We start from the raw sequence: 24,328 nt of genomic DNA on the forward strand, positions 1-24,328 counted from the left end.
AAAACAAATATAAAAAACATTAATTTCAAATTTTAACACTAACTAATGATGTTTACAACCATTTTTTGTTTTTAATTAATCAAAAATTGTTGCCGAAAAGCATCAACTCAACTCCCTAAAAATCTATGACATCAGACTGTATTTGACATTATTAAAGTAATGTTTTAAGTTCTATTTATTATTGTATGTATTTATTACGTTTTTTTATTATTAAAGTAATGTTTTAAGTTCTATTTATTATTGTATGTATTTATTACGTTTTTTTATTATTAAAGTAATGTTTTAAGTTCTATTTATTATTGTATGTATTTATTACGTTTTTTTATTATTAAAGTAATGTTTTAAGTTCTATTTATTATTGTATGTATTTATTACGTTTTTTTTATTATTAAAGTAATGTTTTAAGTTCTATTTATTATTGTATGTATTTATTACGTTTTTTTATTATTAAAGTAATGTTTTAAGTTCTATTTATTATTGTATGTATTTATTACGTTTTTTTATTATTAAAGTAATGTTTTAAGTTCTATTTATTATTGTATGTATTTATTACGTTTTTTATTATTAAAGTAATGTTTTAAGTTCTATTTATTATTGTATGTATTTATTACGTTTTTTTTTATTATTAAAGTAATGTTTTAAGTTCTATTTATTATTGTATGTATTTATTACGTTTTTTATTATTAAAGTAATGTTTTTATTGTTTTAAGTTCTATTTATTATTGTATGTATTTATTACGTTTTTTATTATTAAAGTAATGTTTTAAGTTCTATTTATTATTGTATGTATTTATTACGTTTTTTTATTATTATTAAAGTAATGTTTTAAGTTCTATTTATTATTGTATGTATTTATTACGTTTTTTATTATTAAAGTAATGTTTTAAGTTCTATTTATTATTGTATGTATTTATTACGTTTTTTTATTATTAAAGTAATGTTTTAAGTTCTATTTATTATTGTATGTATTTATTACGTTTTTTTTATTATTAAAGTAATGTTTTAAGTTCTATTTATTATTGTATGTATTTATTACGTTTTTTTTATTATTAAAGTAATGTTTTAAGTTCTATTTATTATTGTATGTATTTATTACGTTTTTTTTATTATTAAAGTAATGTTTTAAGTTCTATTTATTATTGTATGTATTTATTACGTTTTTTTTATTATTAAAGTAATGTTTTAAGTTCTATTTATTATTGTATGTATTTATTACGTTTTTTTATTATTAAAGTAATGTTTTAAGTTCTATTTATTATTGTATCTATTTATTACGTTTTTTTTATTATTAAAGTAATGTTTTAAGTTCTATTTATTATTGTATGTATTTATTACGTTTTTTTTTATTATTAAAGTAATGTTTTAAGTTCTATTTATTATTGTATGTATTTATTACGTTTTTTTTTATTATTAAAGTAATGTTTTAAGTTCTATTTATAAGGAAGTTCAAATAACTAGGTTGATAGAATCTCAGACTGAAGATCTTAAATTTTCAATTACCGATCATGGCAGTTGCTTTATTTGTTGTAAATTTATTAATTAACACAATATTCTTCTCTAAAAGTAGTTAACATCTCTGCTATTTCAAAATAAGATAAATTCTGCAATGTATTACAAAAAAATGTGACTGACGGATATTTATAAATAGAGCGTTTGTCCGTCAGTTACATTATTGCAAGTTAAAAGAAAAATAAATGATGAAAATAAAAAATACTTACTAAATCTGCAATGAAAGTGTTTCCACCTTCTCCTTGACACACACTCGGTATAGCATAAGTTCCAGCCTCTGAAGCAATAAAAAACGAAAACAAAATCAATGATATTTGGACTACTGTTCTTATTTTGGAAAATATTTGGATTTTCTTCAAGTGCATCTTTTCGAACTCAGAAATTCTTATGTTAAACTCGGGAATCTTTATAGAATTTCAAACAGAACCACTGTGGTACCAATGTTCAATATTTCTAGTGAAAGAACTGATCCATAAAATTATCACACTATCAGTCTCTGTACATAAAATGAAAGGTGTGACATTTCCAATAATGAGAAAGAATTGAAAAGTTGCAATCGTTTTATGCTGATAAAAATTCATGCAATTATACTTTTGAGGAGTGAGCATGAATGAACAAGTCAAACAAGTTCCCTCAACATGTGTACATATGCAGCTTGTGTTATCAAAATCTTTGGAGCTCAGATAAGTTGACAAACCACAGGGGGTAGCCACATTTGTTGCACATATGCAAAGCATAACAATGGCGGCAAAAATCGAGTTGCATTCTGTTAGCATTCTAATTTCTAATCACAAAACATAAATTGCAGCTTTTACTATAAAAAATATTTTCATTATGTTCTATTTTTATTTGATATTTATTTTAAACCAAAAAAAAATGAAATACAAAAGAATAATTAAGCAAGTAAAGTTCAAATTTTATTAGCTGCAAAATATTTCATATAAATGTCTTTACATTATTTGTTTATATTTTGATAATTTCTAAAACATGGAGATATTTATGAATAAACGTTGAATTGAAATTATTGGAAACAAATTAATAAAAAGAGTCGCATATTTGAGAAGAAAATAAAATAAATCTTTACAAAAAGCAATAAGATAAATTGTTAAAAATTTAGTGTTCATCCATGGAAGCTGTATAAACAAAAGACATAAACATACCAGTCGAGAGCTGCATTAAAAAATTTTTCATCACCACAAAATGCAAAGCAGAATAGTTAAAATAACAAAATGCAAAAATTAAATAAGTGCTAAGATTTGAAGCTGCTTAACATCTAAAAATATGCTTAGTTATCATCGTAGGATGCTTGTGTCAAGCCGCTTCAATTAGATGTGATGACACGAGACAAGATTATTTGATGACACCTGCTTTGTCTTGTGTATGAGCTTACTTGGTTTGCCCTATTTTCTATGATAAACATTTGCATCTCCTCCTCCTCCTCCTCCTCCTGTCACAGGTGGCTTCATAGTTTCTACTCTTCTCTTCAAGAAAAGGGGTTGTAGTACATTATAGAAGTGAAGGATGATGAGAGGGGCACACACCTGAAAAAAAATTGCATCAAAAATTGTAGCAGCCGACACTCACTACATCACAGGCAGGAGCTAATTCTCTCGGCTCGAGATTGGAAATCCATTTTCTCTTTGGCTTGTCCAATCACAAGCTCTCAATCACATGACATCTGAAACTTTATCACGTGATCTGAAACTCTCAATCCTCTATTATCTTGACCCTGCTGGGCAGCCGACATTAGCCTGGGCTTTCACCCCAGGCTGAACATGAGTACTACAAGCTAACATGGTGACCTTTCAAACTCCCATTTGTTTCCACGTGCGGTACCCGAACGAACATTCTTTATCATGCTAAAGAACATACACTGACACCCACCCATACCAACACATTAATACACTGAAGACTTTGCCCTTTCTTTCTCCTTTAATTGGCTTCCTTTGCCCCGGCGACTACTACTAGCTATAAACACAGGTGGACTGAGCTTTTCTCTCCTTCAACAAGCCGGCAATATAATAAATCTATCTTTACACAAGAACACTTCAACCTATTAACCCATTTCTTTCTTGTACACTCTACTAAAGAAGATAACAAATAAAGTTTGTTTATTGATATAGAATGAAACTTCATTTCGTTATTTCATCTCTATAAAATACAAAGGGCAATCAAATAAAAAATGAAGGAATAATGAGATTCTTTATAAGCACTTTGTGATGACATCCATTTTGATCTATTTGATCTCCTGCCATCATGTTTTTTAAAATTTTATGGAAATTGCTCTAGACAAAGCATGATGCCACTTGATGTAAGGAGCTAACAAAAATGAAAAATGATTATCACAACGACAGGGAATGCCTATCGACTTTTAAAATCTTGAAAAGACTAAGTCAGCGAGAAGAGATTTCCATGAATCCGAAATTCTTGGAAATAAACTGAAATAGGAAGTTGTATTTGTATGATGTATCAAAACGGTGAATTGATGAAGACCACTAGACCAACAAGTCAAATAAGCTGTAACAAAAGAAACAAGAAAAAGATCAGATAATCCTGAAGAACACATGTCATATTAGTATTTATAGAAATGATTGAGACTAGGAACATCACGTCTGTAAGAGAAAAGTTTCAGAGAAACAGAAAGGGTTAATCTAATTAGATACATTTCTGCACCTTATCAAGAATGCTCAAATGGAACAGAGATTCACCAGCAGTATTCCATACGAGGTCTGAAAATATATAGAATGGGCTCAGGTGTGAGAACGTGTTTAGAGTGTTTATAAGAAGCAGCATTGTTTTCACTGAATTTTTAGGTCAGGGGTTATTTTGTTTTATCACTTACTCTACAAGGTCTCCAGTCAAATACTATTTCAAAATTAATCTATAATATTAATCTCACTTGTCTGTTTAAATGCATGTATGAATGTATGTATGTATGTCTGTATGTCTTGCAAAAACTCTTGACAGAATCGACGGATTTTCACCAGATTGGTATCATTTTGAAGCATGACCCTTTGGATGTCAAATATCGAAAAATTGGCTAAAAACATTAATTCCTTCAATTGGGCACTTTTCTACAGGAAGGGGTAGCAAAAAATCATTCCTTCATGACAATTTAGTCAAACATGCATGCGTCAAAAACGTTCTTTCTTGAATTAGTTTAAATATAAAAAAAACAACCTAACTTCGTGTGGTTAAATACAATGACCCCACAACTCAATCTTCACTCCTGCAGTCCAATGCACTTCTGACAGCAATTGCTTCTGCCAAACAAAAAAGACACCCTCTCTCCCAAATACAGGCTTTTTATAGGACAAAACCGTCCAAAGTTATTTGCATACTCTTCCCATGATCACTAGTCTATAAATAGACGCAGTGGCCATTCTCTTCTTCTTCTTTCACTCTCTGAAGCAGGCGTTGCCAGTGGTATAAGGTTTGCACGATTTATTTTTTTTTTAATTTTTTTTTTTACTACACGCCCCCATGATCATTAAAGATCATTCACATCTCATAATCCCGTGTCCAGATCGGCGCATTGCGTTCTCTTTGCGGTCTCTGCATCGGCACCGATTCATCTTCATCACTCCCTCGCTCAGTACCACCATCCTCATCACCTAAATGGACCACACGCCTTAAATCTAAAACATGTCGTGGCATTCCATTGACACTTAAGTTGTTTGGGGATTGCACTCCTGTTATCACTCCTCTTCCCCACTGCGTTGTGCATCGGGCATTAGGCGGTTTCACCCAAACTTCTTCTCCTATTTGGATTCTGGCTGGTCCTTGATCATTAATTTCCGGTGACATGTCTCTAGGATGTCTCCATTCGTAATTAAAGATTGCTCTATGCGGTACTGTGTCATCTCTTTGCCCGACCTTAGGGGACATGTTGTACCAAAATGTGGCCTCTTCAGGCGATATTCTTCCTCTCTCAGCTATTGCTTTCACGGTCCGATGATGTCGCTCCACAATGCCATTTCCTCCAGGTCTGTAGGCTGCCCTGTAATAACTTTTAATCTTCCATTTTTTTAGCATCGTCTGAAAGATTTCTGAGCGAAAAACAGTGCCGTTGTCCATTATCACCTCCCTTACTAGACCTCGTTCAAGCATCACCTTTTCTAATTCAGTTGCAACTGCAGATGCGGTTTCCACTCGCAGTTCCTTCCATATCGCCAGTCTACTTGGCCCACAATCAATTATTGATAAGTACGCTCCCCCTCGGTAGTGTGCTATGTCAATAGCTAGTCTCGTCCAGTTCGTTAAAACTCCAATTTCCCCAGAATTATGTATATTTGGGGCAGGATCGATCGATTGACACCGAACACAGTTCTTTACTATCATCTGAATTTCTTCCCGTTTTACATTCGGATCCACTTGCCTCATCAAATATAATGTTCTCTCCACTCCCATGTGATGCATGTCATGCAACTCTTTAATTTCTCCAATTCCAAGACAGCATATCGGCGCCTCCTCTTTCTCAATTAACCACTGTTTTTTTATCCATGTTAGCGCATCTGCCTTGTTTCTTTCAGAAGGCACAAACACTGCTTTTATCTGCAGTTTCAATTCAGACATCAACTCTCTAAGCATCCCTAATCTCCGCTTTATTATCACTTCTCCAGCACCCTTTGTTCGTATTCTGCCACTCTCCTCCACAGTAGAGTTCACCCAACTGAGTACAGTGGCTGAATCAGTTCTTATTTCAATATTTGTCAGTCTCCATTTGATAGCTAAATTGACACCCTTTAGAACAGCATCTAATTCAACTATGTTAATGTGATTAAAGTCATCACTTTTCCTCAGCCAAGTTGCATCTTCCGCCACCACACCGCCAATCTCGACAACCACGCCAGTTGCAACATTGCTTGCATCACACCACACGACTCCTGTGCTCACTTCAGGTATGTGCCAAGCGCCATTAACAGGGTCTTCTTTTTTCACCTCAGCTAGAACCTCCTGCATCACTTTCATGGTTCTGCAATCAACTTTTTCTTCCAATCCACTCCATTTGCTCTTCTTTTCACATAACTGCATGCTAATCGCAGCCATCCAGCAATTGGATAGTGCCCCAATAATTTACCACAGATCGAAAATAGCTCCCGCCTACTAATTTCTCCTCCCATCCCTGGGATCTCGTTGCCTCTCCTGAACATTAGTGCACCCATCTTATTTTTCATAAGCTTAAGGCCCAGTGCCGCTCCTCCGTCCAGGGATTCTGGAGATTTTGCTGCTAACCCAAACCCCTTCAAATGTTCCACAACTTCCTGTGTCGATATTTTCGTTACGTCTACCATTATATCATCAATGTATGAATCAGTGGCCTCTTTCTTTAATACTGTTTTTAAAATGGCTGCCATAATCTTTGGTGTGACATTAAGTCCGAATCCTAATCGTGTTAGGCAATAGGTTTTTCCTTTATAACAGACCAGCTGGTACTGCCATAGTTCCTTTGCCACATGTAGTTGCAGGTAGGCAGACTTAAGGTCCACTATTGCAGTCTCTCCTACCGGCTGTCTCCAATTTCTTATCTTTTCATCACATACATCTATTATGTCGCTCCCTGTATGACACGCCACAAAACGGTTCAACTCACGAAAGTCAAACATTGGCCTAACTTTCCCTTTTGTGGCCTGAAATACTGCCATCAATGGCAACAGGCCTTTTCTTTCTCCTTTCCATGGTAACAGAATACCATCCGATATCCATCTTTCCACCTCTTTCTCGAATTCTAATTTCTTATCGCCTTCCAGAGAGTTTTTATAATATTGGACTTTGTTCTGCAATACTGGAGGCTCTCCCTTCCATGTCCATCTTACTGTCCATTTATCTCCATCGAAGTTTGCTTCAAAGTCTTTATCCTCGATTTTGCAAACATTCAGCTGATGGGCAGCCACGGCACATTGTATATCTCCAAACTTCACTTTGGCTTTCTTTATAGTTACACCTCCCAGCTCATTAATCACGTCCATTCCAATTATGACGTCGATCCCATCAACGATGTGATTCATCAAGATTGCCCTCACCTTTACGTGCATTCCACAGACTTTTATCTCCACTTGTCTGGCTCTTTTACATTCTATATTCCTCCCATCAACTGCTTTCACTGTACCGCTCCTTCCATATCCCTTCAAAAGTTTGGAATTGATTAAAGTAGTGGTGCACCCAGTATCGACAAGTGCAGTCATTACAGAATCATTCACCTCTACTTCTATTATAGGAAGAGGCCAGTATCGCGCCTTCATTTCATTGCTAGAGTAGCTTGCAGCGCAGAAGCTCCCCCTTGCTCGTTTCCCTGAATCTGAGGACAATATCTCGCAATGTGGCCAAATTTTCCACAATTGTAGCATGTTGCCCTGGCCCTAGGGATCTCTGTGCAATCTTTTTTTAGGTGCGGTCCTTGACATCTAAAGCACTGAAGGCTTGATTCTTTCTTTCCCTTATTAGTCTCATTAGTTTGCGCACTTGCGGCCAATGTCCGAGTTTCTACGACTCTTTTGCTGACTAAAAGCCGTGCAGTCGGTATCAGTTTGCTGACATCCATTCTCTCTATGTTCGGTAGCTGCTGTAATGCCACAGATACATCGTCTGGGAATCCAGTTATGAATGCCAGTTTGGCTGTATGTTCCAGCCCTCTTCCCAGATATCCCGCCAGTCCAGCCAATCTTTTGATTTTATTAGCATAAACATCCACCAATTCTCCTGTCCACTTGAATCGTTGCAGTTTTTCGTATGCCTCAAAAGGCCCCTCAGTGAAGGCGGTCACGAGTCTCATCTCTATCAGTTCTGCATCTTCTTGTTCTGCATTATTCATCTCAAGATAGAGAGCGAGTGCATCTCCCTGCAAAAAAAGTGGAATAAAACTGGCAAGGTCTGACACATGTTGAAGCTTAGCCACCAGTTTTACTTTCTTTATCCATCCGACTACATCACCTTCTCCACTAAAAGGTGGTATCACATCTTTTCCCAATCTCAACATCCCAGATTCCATGATCTGTTCTCGGCCGAAATAGCTTGTGGTTAAATACAATGACCCCACAACTCAATCTTCACTCCTGCAGTCCAATGCACTTCTGACAGCAATTGCTTCTGCCAAACAAAAAAGACACCCTCTCTCCCAAATACAGGCTTTTTATAGGACAAAACCGTCCAAAGTTATTTGCATACTCTTCCCATGATCACTAGTCTATAAATAGACGCAGTGGCCATTCTCTTCTTCTTCTTTCACTCTCTGAAGCAGGCGTTGCCAGTGGTATAAGGTTTGCACGATTTTTTTTTTTTTTTTTTTTTTTTTACTACACTTCGCTAATGTGATCGTAGATCAATCGGTATAGTGGCAGCGTTGTTATCTTAAGATTTCACGTTTGAGCTGAGATATCAGATTATTTTTTCGATTTTTAAAGTTTTGATATTGAAACAGGGTTATTTATGCCATTTTTTGTTCGTTTTTTTTCTATTTTTCCATCACGTTTGCTGTTTTGTTTTTGTTTTTCTGATCTTTTTAAGAAGTTTTAACATTTAAAACAGGGTTCTTTTCCATTTGCTTATTCTTTATTTTGCATCATTTCCGCTGTTTTTTGTTTTGTTTTTGTTTTTCTGATTAAAAAAAAAGTTTGATATATTAAAAATATTTAATATATTAAAAATATTTAATATATTAAATATTTTTAATATATTAAAAATATTTAAACATGTTATTACGTTCGCTTATTCTTTATTTTCCATTTGGTTTTGGTTTACCCCACACACACCTCCAAACACGTGGGCAACGCTGGGTACCCCCACTAGTATAAGACACAAGACAAATTAAAAATACAAATAATCTAATGAATGTAAATCAAATGTGTTAAAGTGTTTTATTAATATTAGCTGCGTAAGGTATTTGAGAACATACAAAATATTATTTGACTTTATACTTTCTACATTTCAAAATTATCAATGGTTGTTTCTATAATAAAGAAGTACAGTGTGACTATAACGGTTAAAGACATATTTTTAAGCCTTTTTTAAAATTACTTGATGTTTCGTTTACAAACTTCACAGAATTAAAAGTTTCAGACTGAAAAGTATCACCATTCTCAAAACTAAGAACATAGGCCCACTAATAGTGTCGGAACACCTGAATTTATTAGTGGTAATGCTATATAGTATTTATTAGTGGTAATGCTATATAGTATTTATTAGTGTAATGCTATAGTATTTATTAGTGGTAATGCTATAGTATTTATTAGTGGTAATGCTATATAGTATTTATTAGTGTAATGCTATAGTATTTATTAGTGGTAATGCTATATAGTATTTATTAGTGGTAATGCTATATAGTATTTATTAGTGTAATGCTATAGTATTTATTAGTGGTAATGCTATAGTATTCACGAGATCGATTGCAAGAGCATGTGGCAGAATGAACAATATGAAATGCTGTCTACAAAGGCATCTGATACAAGTTTTATGTGTAAAGGTTATTTTAGGCCAGAAAGTTAAAGTTCACAGAACACAGAAACGGGAAACAGCAAATTTGCATGATCACATAACAGTTGACCTCCTAGCCCCTCCCTCACATACCTCAATATGTATGGAAGCGTAATTGCGAAAAAGATTAATGAGAGAAGAGTCTTAGGGAGGCTCCATGTTTTGATAAGTTTCTAGGGTCTATCTACACTCCAGATTTGAGATAGAACATACATCAAATCAGTTGCCAAAGCTGCTGGAAAATGGAGGGGATCGTTTTACCACTCTAGTAGATATCTCACTGCTGATGCAATTCTCTACCAAGTACGTCCAAGGATGGAGTACTGTTACCACATCTGCCTTGAAAATAGACTTTGCAGCCTCATAGGGATACCCTTTTCTCTTTCCTGCAGCCTCTTTCTCACAGAAGAGACATTGCGAGCCTGTCTCTGCTTTATCGTTATTTTCATGGCTAGTGCTCGTCTGAGCTCCAATTTACGATCCCCCCTGACGTGATTTTCATGAGAAACACTCGTTTAGCTGAAACCACTATCAATAATTTCCTCCACTCTTTGTTTGTGCCTAAACCTAAACGTAGATTCCAATGAAGGGTCTTGACTTCTTTCTTAGAACTGCGGAACTCTCTTCTGTTCCCTTGCTTCCAACTAACTACAAGATAATTGTCTTCAAGTCCAATGCGAACAGGTTCTTGATGAGTATTCCCTTAAGTAATCCAATTTACCAAATTTCCATTATTAACGATTACTACAATATTGTCCCATTGATTACTGTACACTCATTAACCCTTATCCTCGAGTGACCTCTCCGAGCCTTGATAAGTGGTGACCCATTTGTAAATAAATAAATATGTGCATAGATGTTTGATATGAACAAGGACCACCTGATCGTAGTTTATTTCATATAAAAAGCCAACTCATACTAATAAGTACTGTTATTATTTACTTGCTAGGAGTTCTCACACAAGTTATTACCGGTGATCGCTCACTTGCAACAACAACGGATTTTCTCTGGAATCCGAGTAACAGCAAATTTTCCCAGGTTTCAGTACTCTTTGCTTCTTTTGTCAACATTATAAATCACTTTGTGTTCGCACTAATAAATGCTGTTGACTTTCTTAAGAATTTGAAGCCTCCTCGACATTAAGTGGAGATCTGGATGATGCTCTCCTTCCTTGGTCTTTCCATCCACACTGGCCTGAGGTTAGTTCTTCACTTTGGAGGAGGAATTAGATTATTATTACTCATCAGAAATTCTTACACAGGCCATTACCAACGATTATTCATTCATATATTTCTTTCTATCCTGTGATGTTCTCTGGAGTTTGGGTAACAAGTTTCCCCAGATTTTCTGTACTCTCCACCTCAAAAGAGAAATTTGCATTATTCCACCAGAATTTACGATTGTATTGCTAACAATAACCATTAAATAATAATAATAATAATAATAATAATAATAATAATAATAATAATAATAATGGGCTCGTTCTCAATTTTTTAACCTCCATGTCAGTTAAAAAAAACTTCTTTTCACTCACAGTTACAGTCAGTATAATCAAAGGGAGATAACTTGGATATAACACGAGGAAGAGTACTTATATAATTCAAAATGGGCAAACACGAAATTGTGTTCGTTACAACTCTACTTTCAACCGAGTCGTTGTTTGTTTCATTCACCACACTCTTTTCTTCTACCTCTTCTTTTACACACGTCCGTTCGCTTTAGTGACTAAAAATCGTCTGTCCTCCCGCTTTCCATTCCTCGTTATTTATGGAACCAAGGTACAAGATTCTCCGAGATTCCCCAAGACTTTTTCCCACATAAACGCATGCGGGCGCCATCTTGATTCTCAATTTGTGCTCTGCAGGCACAAACGCGCAGCTGCTTTAACGGTAAGCCACTTCTTTCTCCACAGAAATACAACTTTGTTTCAATCAAACAAGAGATACTGCAAAGCACATGTGATCATTTAGTTATGGTTCATTTTCATTGAACTTAAATTGTTGTTATTATTATTATTATACATCCAGTGTTGCAAAAAACCACCATCATGATTACAAACATTAATGAGAAATGAATTATCTCCCTTTATATTCGTGCTTTATCAGTTAAAAACAACTTAAGTTCGATGAAAATGAACCATGGCGTGTGATTTGCAGTATCTCTTGTTTCATTGAAATAAAGTTGTATTTTATGTTTGCCCAAGTTCCACATTTTGAATTATATTGAGTAACCTCCCTTGAGTTATATCTATGTTGATTATTGTCATGCTGCATTGTGCGTTGTGCATATATGTATAATAATGAGACCTGGAACACGTGTGTCTGGTTAAGAAAGAAACTGAATCAACAATGGCTTCCCACTTTATTAAAAGATTGCTATGCGCATGCGTGAGTACATACAAAAGTTAAATCAGGGAACCGGGACGAAAAAGTCTATACAAAAGTTGCCGAAATGAAAGAGCAGCGATATTATTATAATTATATCCCTTTGATTATACTGGCCCACAAGAAGAATATGCGCTCCTGCCCATGGGGGTTAATCTTTTTCACTCATGTAGTAAATCGATTGCCCATTAGATGACCTTCAAAGCTGTAGTTCTAGTGCCTACCTTTTGGTAGCAGTTACTGAAACTCATAGACTACACAACAGACACATAAGTAATTTGTACTTAGACATTGTTCATGCATTTCTTTCTAATTGACATCAGCAATTGTAGCGGGACATTAATCTATTCTCTTCTTTGTTACTAAAGTGCATTGCTCTTTCTTTTATGTCTTACTAGTTGCACAAAGCCAACAAATACCAGAAAGAGTATTCATACTTTAATGTTAGTTTCTTATTTTATACAGGAACATCTATTTGGTAATCATAACAGTAATATTGGCTAATCATAAAAGTAATATTTGCTGATCGTAACAGTAATATCTGCTAATCATGGCAGTAATTTTTGTCAATCATAACTAATATTTTCTAAGCATAACAATAATATTTGCTAATCATAACAGTAATATATGCTAATCATAACAGTAATATTTGCTAATAATAACAATAATATTTGTTAATCATTAGTAATGTTTGGTAATCATGACAGTAATATTTGCTAATCATAACAGTAATATATGCTAATCATAACAGTAATATTTGCTAATCATAATAATATTTGTTAATCATTAGTAATGTTTGGTAATCATGACAGTAATATTTGCTAATCATAACAGTAATATTTGCTAATCATAACAGTAATATTTGCTAATCATAACAGTAATATTTGCTAATCATAACAGTAATATTTGCTAATCATAAGTAATGTTTGGTAATCATGACAGTAATATTTTCTAATCATAACAGTAATATTTGCTAATCATAACAGTAATATTTGCTAATCATAACAATAATATTTGCTAATCATTAGTAATGTTTGGTAATCATGACAGTAATATTTGCTAATCATAACAGTAATATTTGGTAATAATAACAGTACTATTTGCTAATCATAACAGTAATATTTGCAAATCATAACAGTCATTTGCTAATCATGAGAGTAATATTTGCTAATCGTATCAGTAATATATGCTAATCGTCACAGTAATATTTGCTAATCGTAACAGTAATATTGAATAATCATAATGGTAATATTTGCTAATCGTAGCAAAAATATTTTCTAATCATAACAGTTATATTTGCTCATCATAATAGTAATATTTTCTAATCATCACAGTAATATTTGCTAATCGTAACAGTAACATTTGCTAATCATAACAGTATATTTGTTAATCTGAACAATAATATTTGCTAATAATAACAGTAACATTTGTTAATCATAACAGTAATATATGCTAATCATAACAGTAATATTTGCAAATCATAACAGTAATATTTGCTAATCGTAGCAGTAATATTTGCTAATCAAAGCAGTAATATTTGCTAATCATAACAGTAATATTTGCTGATTGTATCACTAATATTTGCTAATCATAATAGTAATATTTGCTAATCATAACAGTAATATTTGCTACACATAACAGTAATATTTGGTAATTATAACAAAAATATTTACTAATCATAACAGTAATATTTATAAATCTGTGCAGTAATATTGGCTAATCATAACAGTAATATTTGCTTATAATAATAGTAGTATTTGCTAATCATAACAGTAATATTTGTAAATCTGAACAGTAATATTTGGTAATCATAACAGTAATATTTGCTAATAATAACAGTAATATTTGCTTATCGTAATAGTAATATTTTCTAATCATAATAGTAATATTTGCTAATAACAACAGTAATATTTTGTAATCATAACAGTAACATTTGCTTATCATAACAGTGATATATGATAATCATAACAGAAATATATGCTAAACCTAACAGTAATATTTGCTCATAATAACAAAAATATTTGGTTATCATAACAGTAATAATGTCTACCGATAAAACTAATATTTGGTTATCATAACAGTAATATTCGCTTATCATAACAGTAATATTCGCTACACATAACCGTAATAATTGCTAATCATAACGGAAATATTTCCTAATCGTAATATTTGCTAATCGTAGCAGTAATATTTTCTAATTATAACAGCACTATTTGCAAATAATAACAGTAATATTTGCTAATAATAACAGAAATATTTGGTTATCATTATAGTAATATTTGCTTATCATAACAGTTATATTTTCTAATCATAACAGTAATATTTGCTAATAGTAGCAGTAATATTTGCTAATAATAACAGTAATATTTGATAATCATAACAGTAATATTTTGTAATCATAATAGTAATGTGTGTTAATCATAACAGTAATATATGCTAGTCATTACAGAAATGTTTGCTAATCATTACAGTAATATTTGTTAATCATAACACTAATATTTGCTAATAATAATAGTAATATTTTCTAATCATAACAGTAATATTTGGTAATCCTGACAGTACTTTTTGTCAATCATTACAGTAATATTTGCTAATCATAACGGTAATATTTGCTAATCATAGCAGTAATATTCTCTAATCATAATAGTAATATTTGCTAATCCTAATAGAAATATTTCCTAATCATAACAGTAATATTTGCTTATATAGTATAGTAGTATTTACTAATCGTAACAGTAATATTTGGTAATCATTAGTCATTTTTGTCAATCATAACAGCAATAACTGCTAATTATAACAGTAATATTTGGTAATCATGACAGTAATTTCTGTCAATCATAACAGTAGTATTTGCGAAGCATCAGAGTAATATTTGCTAATCACACCAGTAATATTTGTTAATTATAACAGTAATATTTGCTAATCCTAATAATAATATTTTCTAATTATAACAGTAATATGTGCTAATTATAACAGTAATATTTGCTAATCGTAGTAGTAATATTTTCTAATCATAACAGTAATATTTGTTAATAATTATAGTAATATTTGCTAATCAAAACAGTAATATTTGGTAATCATGACAGCACTTTTTGTCCAACATAACAGTCATATTTGCATATTTGTAAATTATAACGGTAATATTTGCTAATAATAGCGGTAATATTTTCTAATTATAATAGTAATATTTGCTAATCATAACTGTAATATTTGCTAATCATAATAGTACTATTTGCTAATCAAACAAGTAATATTTGCTAATATTAATAGTAATATTTGCTAATCGTAACACTAATATTTGATAATCATGAGAGTAATTTTTGTCAATCATGAGAGTAATATCTGCTAATTATAACAGTAATATTTGGTAATCATGACAGTAAGTTTTGCAAATCAAAACAGTAGTATTTGCTAAGCATAACAGTAATATTTTCTAATCATAGCAGTAATATTTCATAACCATAAGTAATATTTGGTAATTATGAGAGTAATATTTGCTAATAATACCAGTAATATTTGCAAATAATAACAGTAATATTTTCTAATCATAACAGTAATATTTTGTAATCATAACAGTAATATTTGTAAATCCTAACAGTAATATTTGCTAATAAAAATAATAATATTTGCTAATCATAATAGTAATATTTGCTAATCAAAAGAGTAATATTTGCTAATCATACCAGTAATATTTGCTAATCACAACAGTAATATTTGGTAATCGTAATAGTAATATTTGCTAATTAAGACAGTAATATTTGTAAATCAAATATTTGCTAATAATAACAATATTTACTAATCATAACAGTAATATTTGCTAATCGTAGCAGAAGAATTTGGTAATCATAACAGTACTATTTGCTAATCCTAATAGTAATATTTGCTAATCATAACAGTAATATTTGATAATAATAACAGTAATATTTGCAAATAATAGCAGTATTATTTGCTAATAATAGCACTAATCATTGCTAATCATACCAGTAATATATTTGCAAATCATAACAGTAATATTTGCTAATCACAACAGTAATATTTGCTAATCACAACAGTAATATTTGGTAATAATAACGGTAATATTTGCTAATCATAGGAGTAATATTTACTAATCGTATCAGTAATGTTTGCTAATCATGACAGTACTATTTGCTAATCGAAACAGTAATATTTGCTAAGCATAACAGTAATATTTGCTAATCGTAGCAGTAATATTTTCGAATCATAACAGTAATATTTGCTAATAATAACAGTAATATGTGCTAATAATATCAGTAATATTTGGTAATCGTAACAGTAATATTTGCTAATTATAACAGTTATATTTGTAAATCAAACATTGGCTAATAATAACAGTGACAGTTGCTACTCATAACAGTAATATTTACGAATCATAACATTAATCTTGCTAATCATAACAGTAATATTTGTTAATCGTAGCATAAATATTTGATAATCATAACAGTACTATTTGCTAATCCTAATAGTAATATTTGCTAATCTAGCAGTAATATTTGCTAATCATAACAGTAATAGTTGCAAATAATAACAGTAATATTTGCTAATAATAGCAGTAATATTTGCCAATCATAACAGTAAAATTTACTAATCATAACAGTAATATTTGCTAATTATAACAGTAATATTTGGTAATAATAACAGTAATATTTGCTAATCATGACAGAAATATTTGCTAATCATAACAGTAATATTTGCAAATCATGAGTGCAATATTATCTAATCGTATCAGTAATATTTTCTAATAATCACAGTAATATTTGCTAATCGTAACAGTAATATTTGCTAATAATAATGGTAATATTTGCTAATCGTAGCAGTAATATTTGCTAATCATAACAGTAATATTTGCTTAGCAAAGCAGTAATATTTGCAAATCATAAGATTAATATTTGCTAATCCTAGCACTAATATTTGCTAATAAAAATAGTAATATTTGCTAATTATAACAGAAATATTTACCAATCCTAACAGTAATATTTGCTAATCAGTACAGTAACATTTGTAAACCTGAACGGTAATATTGGTAATCATAACAGTAATATTTCGTAATCATAACAGTAATATTTGCTAATCGTAGAAGGAATATTTTCTAATCCTAACACTAATATTTGCTAATAAGAACAGTAATATTTGCTAATCATTACAGTTATATTTGCTATTCTGTAACAGTAATATTTGCTAATCATAACAGTAATATTTGTAAATCTAGACATTAATATAATGTAATCATAACAGTAATATTTGCTAATCGTAGCATTAATATTTTCTAATCAAAATAGTAATATTTATTAATCAGAGCAGTAATTTTTGCTAATAATAACAGTAATATTTTCAAATCATAACAGTGATATTTGGTAATCGAAACAGTAATATTTACATATCAGAACAGTAATATTTGCTAATAATATCAGTAATATCAGTAAATCTGAATATTAATATTTTGTAATCATAATAATTTGCTAATCATAACAGTAATATTTGTAAATTCGAACATAATAATTTGGTCATCATACCAGTAATATTTGCTAATTTTCAGTAATGTATGCTTATCATAACAGCAATATTTTTGAATCATAAGAGTAATATTTGCTAATCATAACATAATATTTGCTAATCATAACAGTAATATTTGCTATTCGTAACAGGAATATTTCCTAATCATAACAGTAATATTTGTTAATCATAACAGTAATATGTGTAAATCTGAAAATTAATATTAGGTAGTCATAACAGTAATATTTGCTAATTATAACAGTAATATTTGCTAATTATAACAGTAATATTTGCTAATTATAACAGTAATATTTGCTATTCGTAACAGTAATATTTGTTAATCATAACAGTAATATCTGTAAATCTGAACATTAATATTAGATAATCATAACAGTAATATTTGCTAATTATAACAGTAATATTTGCTAATTATAACAGTAATATTTGCTAATCATAACAGTAATATTTGCTATTCGTAACAGGAATATTTCCTAATCATAACAGTAATATTTGTTAATTATAACAGTAATATGTGTAAATCTGAACATTAATATTAGGTAATCATAACAGTAACATTTGCTAATTATAACGGTTATATTTGCTAATCATAACAGTAATATTCGCTATTCGTAACAGGAATATTTCCTAATCATTACAGTAATATGTGTTAATCATACCAGTAATATGTGTAAATACGAACATTAATATTAGGTAATCATAACAGTAATATTTGCTAATTATAACAGTAATATTTGCTAATTATAACAGTAATATTTGCTAATCAAAGCAGTAATATTTGCTAATCATAGCAGTAATATTTGCTATTCGTAACAGGAATATTTCCTAATCATAACAGTAATATTTGTTAATCATAACAGTAATATGTGTAAATCTGAACATAAATATTAGGTAATCATAATCGTAATATTTGCTAATTATAACAGTAATATTTGCTAATTATTACAGTAATATTTGCTAATCATAACAGTAATATTTGCTAATCGTAACAGTGATGTTTGCTAATCGTAACGGTGATGTTTGCTAATAATAGCGGTAATATTTGCTAATTGTAACAGTAATATTTGCTAATCATAACAGTAATATTTGCTCATCATAATAATAATATTTGGGTATCATAACAGTAATATTTGCTAATCATAACGGTAATATTTGCTAATAATTACAGTAATAGTTGGTAATCAAAGCAGTTATATTTGGTAATCATAACAGCAGTATTTGCTAATCATAACAGTAATAGTCACTAATCATAACAGTAATGTTTCCTAATCATAACGGTAATATTTGCTGATAGTAGCAGTAATATTTTCTAATCATAATAGTAATATTTGCTAATCATAACAGTAATTTTTGCTAATCATAACAGTAATATTTTCATATCATACCAGTCATATTTAGTAATCGTAACAGTAATATTTACTAACCATAACAGTAATATTTGCTAAAAATATTAGCAATAATAGTACATCTGAACATTAATATGTTGTAATAATAATAGTAATAGTTGCTAATCATAAAGGTAATATTTTTAAATTCGAACATTAATATTAGGTAATCATAACAGTAATATTTGCTAATTTTTACAGTAATGTATGCTAATCATAACAGTAATATTTGTTAATCATAACAGTAATATTTGCTCATTATAACAGTAATATTTGCTAATTATAACAGTAATATTTGCTAATCGTAACAGTAACATTGGCTAATCGTAGATGTAATATTTTCTAATCATAACGGGAATATTTTGCAGTAGCAGTAAAATAGCAGTAAAAGCAGTAGCAGTAAAATAGCAGTAAAATTTCTAATCCTAAGAGGAATATTTACTAATCATAACAGTAATATTGGTTAAGCATAACAGTAAGATTTACTCATCATAAAAGTAATATTTGCTTAACATTAGAGCAATATTTGCTAATCGTAGCAGTAATATTTGCAAATCATAACAGTAATATTTTCTTACACTAACAGTAATATTTGCTAATCATAACAGTAATATTTGCTAATCGTGACAGTGATGTTTGCTAATCATAACGGTTATATTTGCTAAGCGTAGCAGTAATACTTTCTAATAATAATAGTAATATTTGCTAATCATAACATTAGTTTTTGCTAATCATAACAGTATCATTTGCTAATCATAACAGTCATATTTGTCAATCATTACAGGAATATTTGCTAATCATAACAGTAATAATTGGTTATCATCAAAGTAATATTTGCTAATCATAACAGTAATATTTAGTCATCATAAAAGTAATGTTTGATAACAATAACAGTAATATTTGGTAATCATAACAGTAATATTGGCTAATCATAACAATGATGTTTGCTAATCATAACGGTAATATTTGCAAATCGTAGCAGTAATATTTTCTAATCATAATAGTAATATTTGCTAATCATAACAGTAATTTTTGCTAATCATAACAGTAATATTTTCTAATCATAATAGTAATATTTGCAAATCATAACAGTAATATTTGCTAATCATAACAGTACTATTTGCTTATCATAACAGTAATATTTGTTAGTCCTTACAGTAATATTTGCTAATCATAACAGTAATATTTGCTGATCATTATAGTAAAATTTACTAATCATAGCACTAATATTTGCTAATCATAACAGTAATATTTGCTAATCATTACACGAATATTGGCTAATCATAACAGTAATATTTGCTATTCGTAACAGTAATATTTGCTTATATTAACAGTAATATTTGCTAATCATAACAGTAATATGTGTAAATCTGAACATTAATATAAGGTTATCATAATAATGATATTTGCTAATGATAACGGTAATGTTTGTTAATCATAACGGTAATATTTGCTGATCATAGCAGTAGTATTTTCTAATCATACCAGTAATTTTTGCTAATCATAGCAGTAATATTCTCATATCATAACAGTGACATTTAGTAATCGTAACAGTAATATTTACTAACCATAACAGTAATATTTGCTAATAATATCAGCAATATTAGTAAATCTGAACATTAATCTTTTGTAATAATAATATAAATAGTTGCTAATCATAAAGATAATATTTTAAAATTCGATAAATTAATATTAGGTAATCATAACAGTAATATTTGTTCATTTTTACAGTAATGTACGCTAATCATAACAGTAAAATTTGCTAATCATAACAGTACTATTTGCAAATCATAACGATAATATTTGCTTATTATAACAGTAATATTTGCTAATTATTACAGTAATATTTGCTAATAATAACAGTAATATTTGCTATTCGTATATGTAATATTTTCTAATCATAACGGGAATATTTGCTAATCGTAGCAGTAATAATTTCTAATCCTAACAGTAATATTTGCTAATCATAACAGTAATATTTGTTAATCAAACCGTAATATTTACCACTAACACATATAACACTAATATTTGCTTTTCATTTGAGTAATATTTGCTAATCGTCGCAGTTATATTTGCTAAACATAATACTAATATTTGCAAATCATAACAGTAATATTTGCTTAAACTAACAGTAATATTTGGTAATCATAACAGTAATATTTGTCAATCATATCAGAAATATTTGCTTATAACACCAGTAATATTTGCTAATAATAGCAGTAATATTTGCTAATCGTAACAGTGATGTTTGCTAATCATAACGGTTATATTTGCTAATCGAAGCAGCAATATTTTCTAATCATAATAGTAATATTTGCTAATCATAACAGTAATTTTGGCTAATAATAACAGTAATATTTGCTAATCATATTAGTAATATTTGCTAATAATGACAGTACTATTTGCTTATCATAACAGTAATATTTGGTAGTCCTCACGGTAATATTTTCTAATCGGAACAGTAATATTTGCTAATCATAATAGTAATATTTACTAATCATAGCACTAATATTTGCTAATCATAACAGTAATATTTGCTATTCGTAACAGTAATATTTGCTAATCTCAACAGTAACATTTGCTAATCATAACAGTAATGTTTGCATATCACAACGGTAATATTTGCTGATCATAGCAGTAATATTTTCTAATCATAATAGTAATATTTGCTAATCATAGCAGTAATTTCTTCTAATCATAACAGTAATATTTTCATGTCATAACAGTCATATTTGGTAATCGTAACAGTAATATTTACTAACCATAACAGTAATATTTGCTAATAATATCAGCAATATAAGTAAATCTGAACATTAATATGTTGTAATAATAATAGTAATAGTTGCTAATCATAAAGGTAATATTTTTAAATTCGAACATTAATATTAAGTAATCATAACAGTAATATTTGCTAATTTTTACAGTAATGTATGCTAATCATAACAGTAATATTTGTTTATCATAACAGTAAAATTTGCTAATCATAACAGTAATATTTGCTAATTATAACAGTAATATTTGCTAATTATAACAGTAATATTTGCTAATAATAACAGTAATATTTGCTAATCGTAGATGTAATATTTTCTTATCATAACGGGAATATTTGCTAATCGTAGCAGTAATAATTTCTAATCCTAACAGTAATATTTGCTAATCATAACAGTAATATTGGTTAATCATAACAGTTATATTTACTAATCATAACACTAATATTTGTTTATCATTAGAGTAATTTTTGCTAATCGTAACAGTTATATTTGCTAAACATAATACTAATATTTGTAAATCATAACAGTAATATTTGCTTAAATTAACAGTAATATTTGGTAATCATAACAGTAATATTTGCCAATCATAACAGAAATAGTTGCTTATAACACCAGTAATATTTGCTAATCATAGCAGTAATGTTTGCTAATCATAACGGTTATATTTGCTAATCGTCGCAGTAATATTTTCTAATCATAATAGTAATATTTGCAAATCATAACAGTAATATTTGCTAATTATAACAGTAATATTTGCTAATCGTAACAGTGATGTTTGCTAATCATAGCAGTAATATTTGCTAATCGTAGTAGTAGTATTTTCTAATGATATTAGTAATATTTGCTTATAATAACAGTAATTTTTGCTAATCATAACAGTCATATTTTGTAATCATAATAGTAATATTTGCTAATCATAACAGGTATATACTAATTATAGAAGTAATATATATCAATCACAACAGTAATACTTGCTAATCATAACAGTAATATTTGCTAATCATAACAGTAATATTTGCTTATCATAACAGTAATATTTGTAAATCATAACAGTAATACTTACTAATCATAACAGTCATATTTATCAATCATAACAGTGATATTTGCTAATCATAACGGTAATATTTGCTAATCATTACAGCAATATTTGCTAATCGTAGCAGTAATATTGTGTAATCATAACAGTAGTATTTGCTAATCCTCACAGTACTATTTGGTTATCATAATAGTAATATATGCTAATCATACCACTAATATGTGTTTATCATAACAGTATTATTTGCTAATCATAACAGTAATATTTTCTAATAATAACATCATCTAATAATAATATTTGTAAATCTTAACATTAATATTAGGTAATCATAACAGTAATGTTTGCTTATCATAACGCTAATATTTGCTCATCGTAGCATTAATATTTTCTAATCATAATAGTAATATTTACTAATCATAACAGTAATTTTTGCTAATCATAACACTAGTATTTTCTAATCATAAAAGTCATAATTGGTAATCGTACCATCAATATTTACTAATCATAACAGTAATATATGCTTATAATATCATTAATATTACTAAATATAAACATTAATATTTTGTAGTCATTATAATTCCCTAATCATAACAGTAATATTTGTAAATTCGAACATTAATATTAGGTAATCATAACAGTAATTTTTGCATATTTTTACAGTGATTTATGCTAATCATTACACTAATATTTATTAATCATAAGAGTAAAATTTGCTAATCATGACAGTAATGTTTGGTAATCATAACAGTAATATTTGCTAATCACACCAGTAATATTTGTTAATTATAACAGTAATAATTGCTAATCATAACAGTAATTTTTGCTAATCATAACAGCAATATTTGTTAATCATAACAATAATATTTGCTAATTAATACAGTAATATTTGCTAATCATAGTAGTAATATTTGCTAATCGTTACAGTAATATTTGCTACTTGTAGCAGTTATATTTGGTAATCATTACAGCAGTGTTTTCTAATCATAACAGTAATATTCGCTAAGCATAACAGTAATATATGCTAATCGTAGTAGTAATATTTGCTAATCATAACAGTAATATTTGCTAATCATAACAGTAATATTTGCATATCATAACAGTAATATCTGCTAATCATAACAGTGACATTTCTAATCATAACATTAATATTTTCTTATCGTAACAGTAATATTTGCTAATGATAAAAGTAATGTTTGCTAATCATAACAGCAATATTTGCTTATCATAACAGTAATATTTGTTAAT

General features: G+C 29.4%; 1 protein-coding gene across 4 annotated transcripts in view; it reads right to left on the reverse strand.

Annotated features, from left to right (window-relative positions):
- LOC145246018 (enolase 4-like) overlaps positions 1–24,328 on the reverse strand; it is a 772,121-nt gene that overhangs the window by 75,661 nt on the left and 672,132 nt on the right. For all 4 annotated transcript variants that reach the window (XM_080107835.1, XM_080107834.1, XM_080107837.1 and 1 more), the window contains one exon: positions 1,719–1,786. In XM_080107835.1, the coding sequence (XP_079963961.1) occupies positions 1,719–1,786 (68 nt within the window). The remainder of the gene's footprint in view (positions 1–1,718; positions 1,787–24,328) is intronic.

Source organism: Euprymna scolopes, chromosome 23 (assembly GCF_053919585.1).
Source record: "Euprymna scolopes isolate OS-2025 chromosome 23, ASM5391958v1, whole genome shotgun sequence".
NCBI lineage: Eukaryota > Metazoa > Mollusca > Cephalopoda > Sepiida > Sepiolidae > Euprymna > Euprymna scolopes.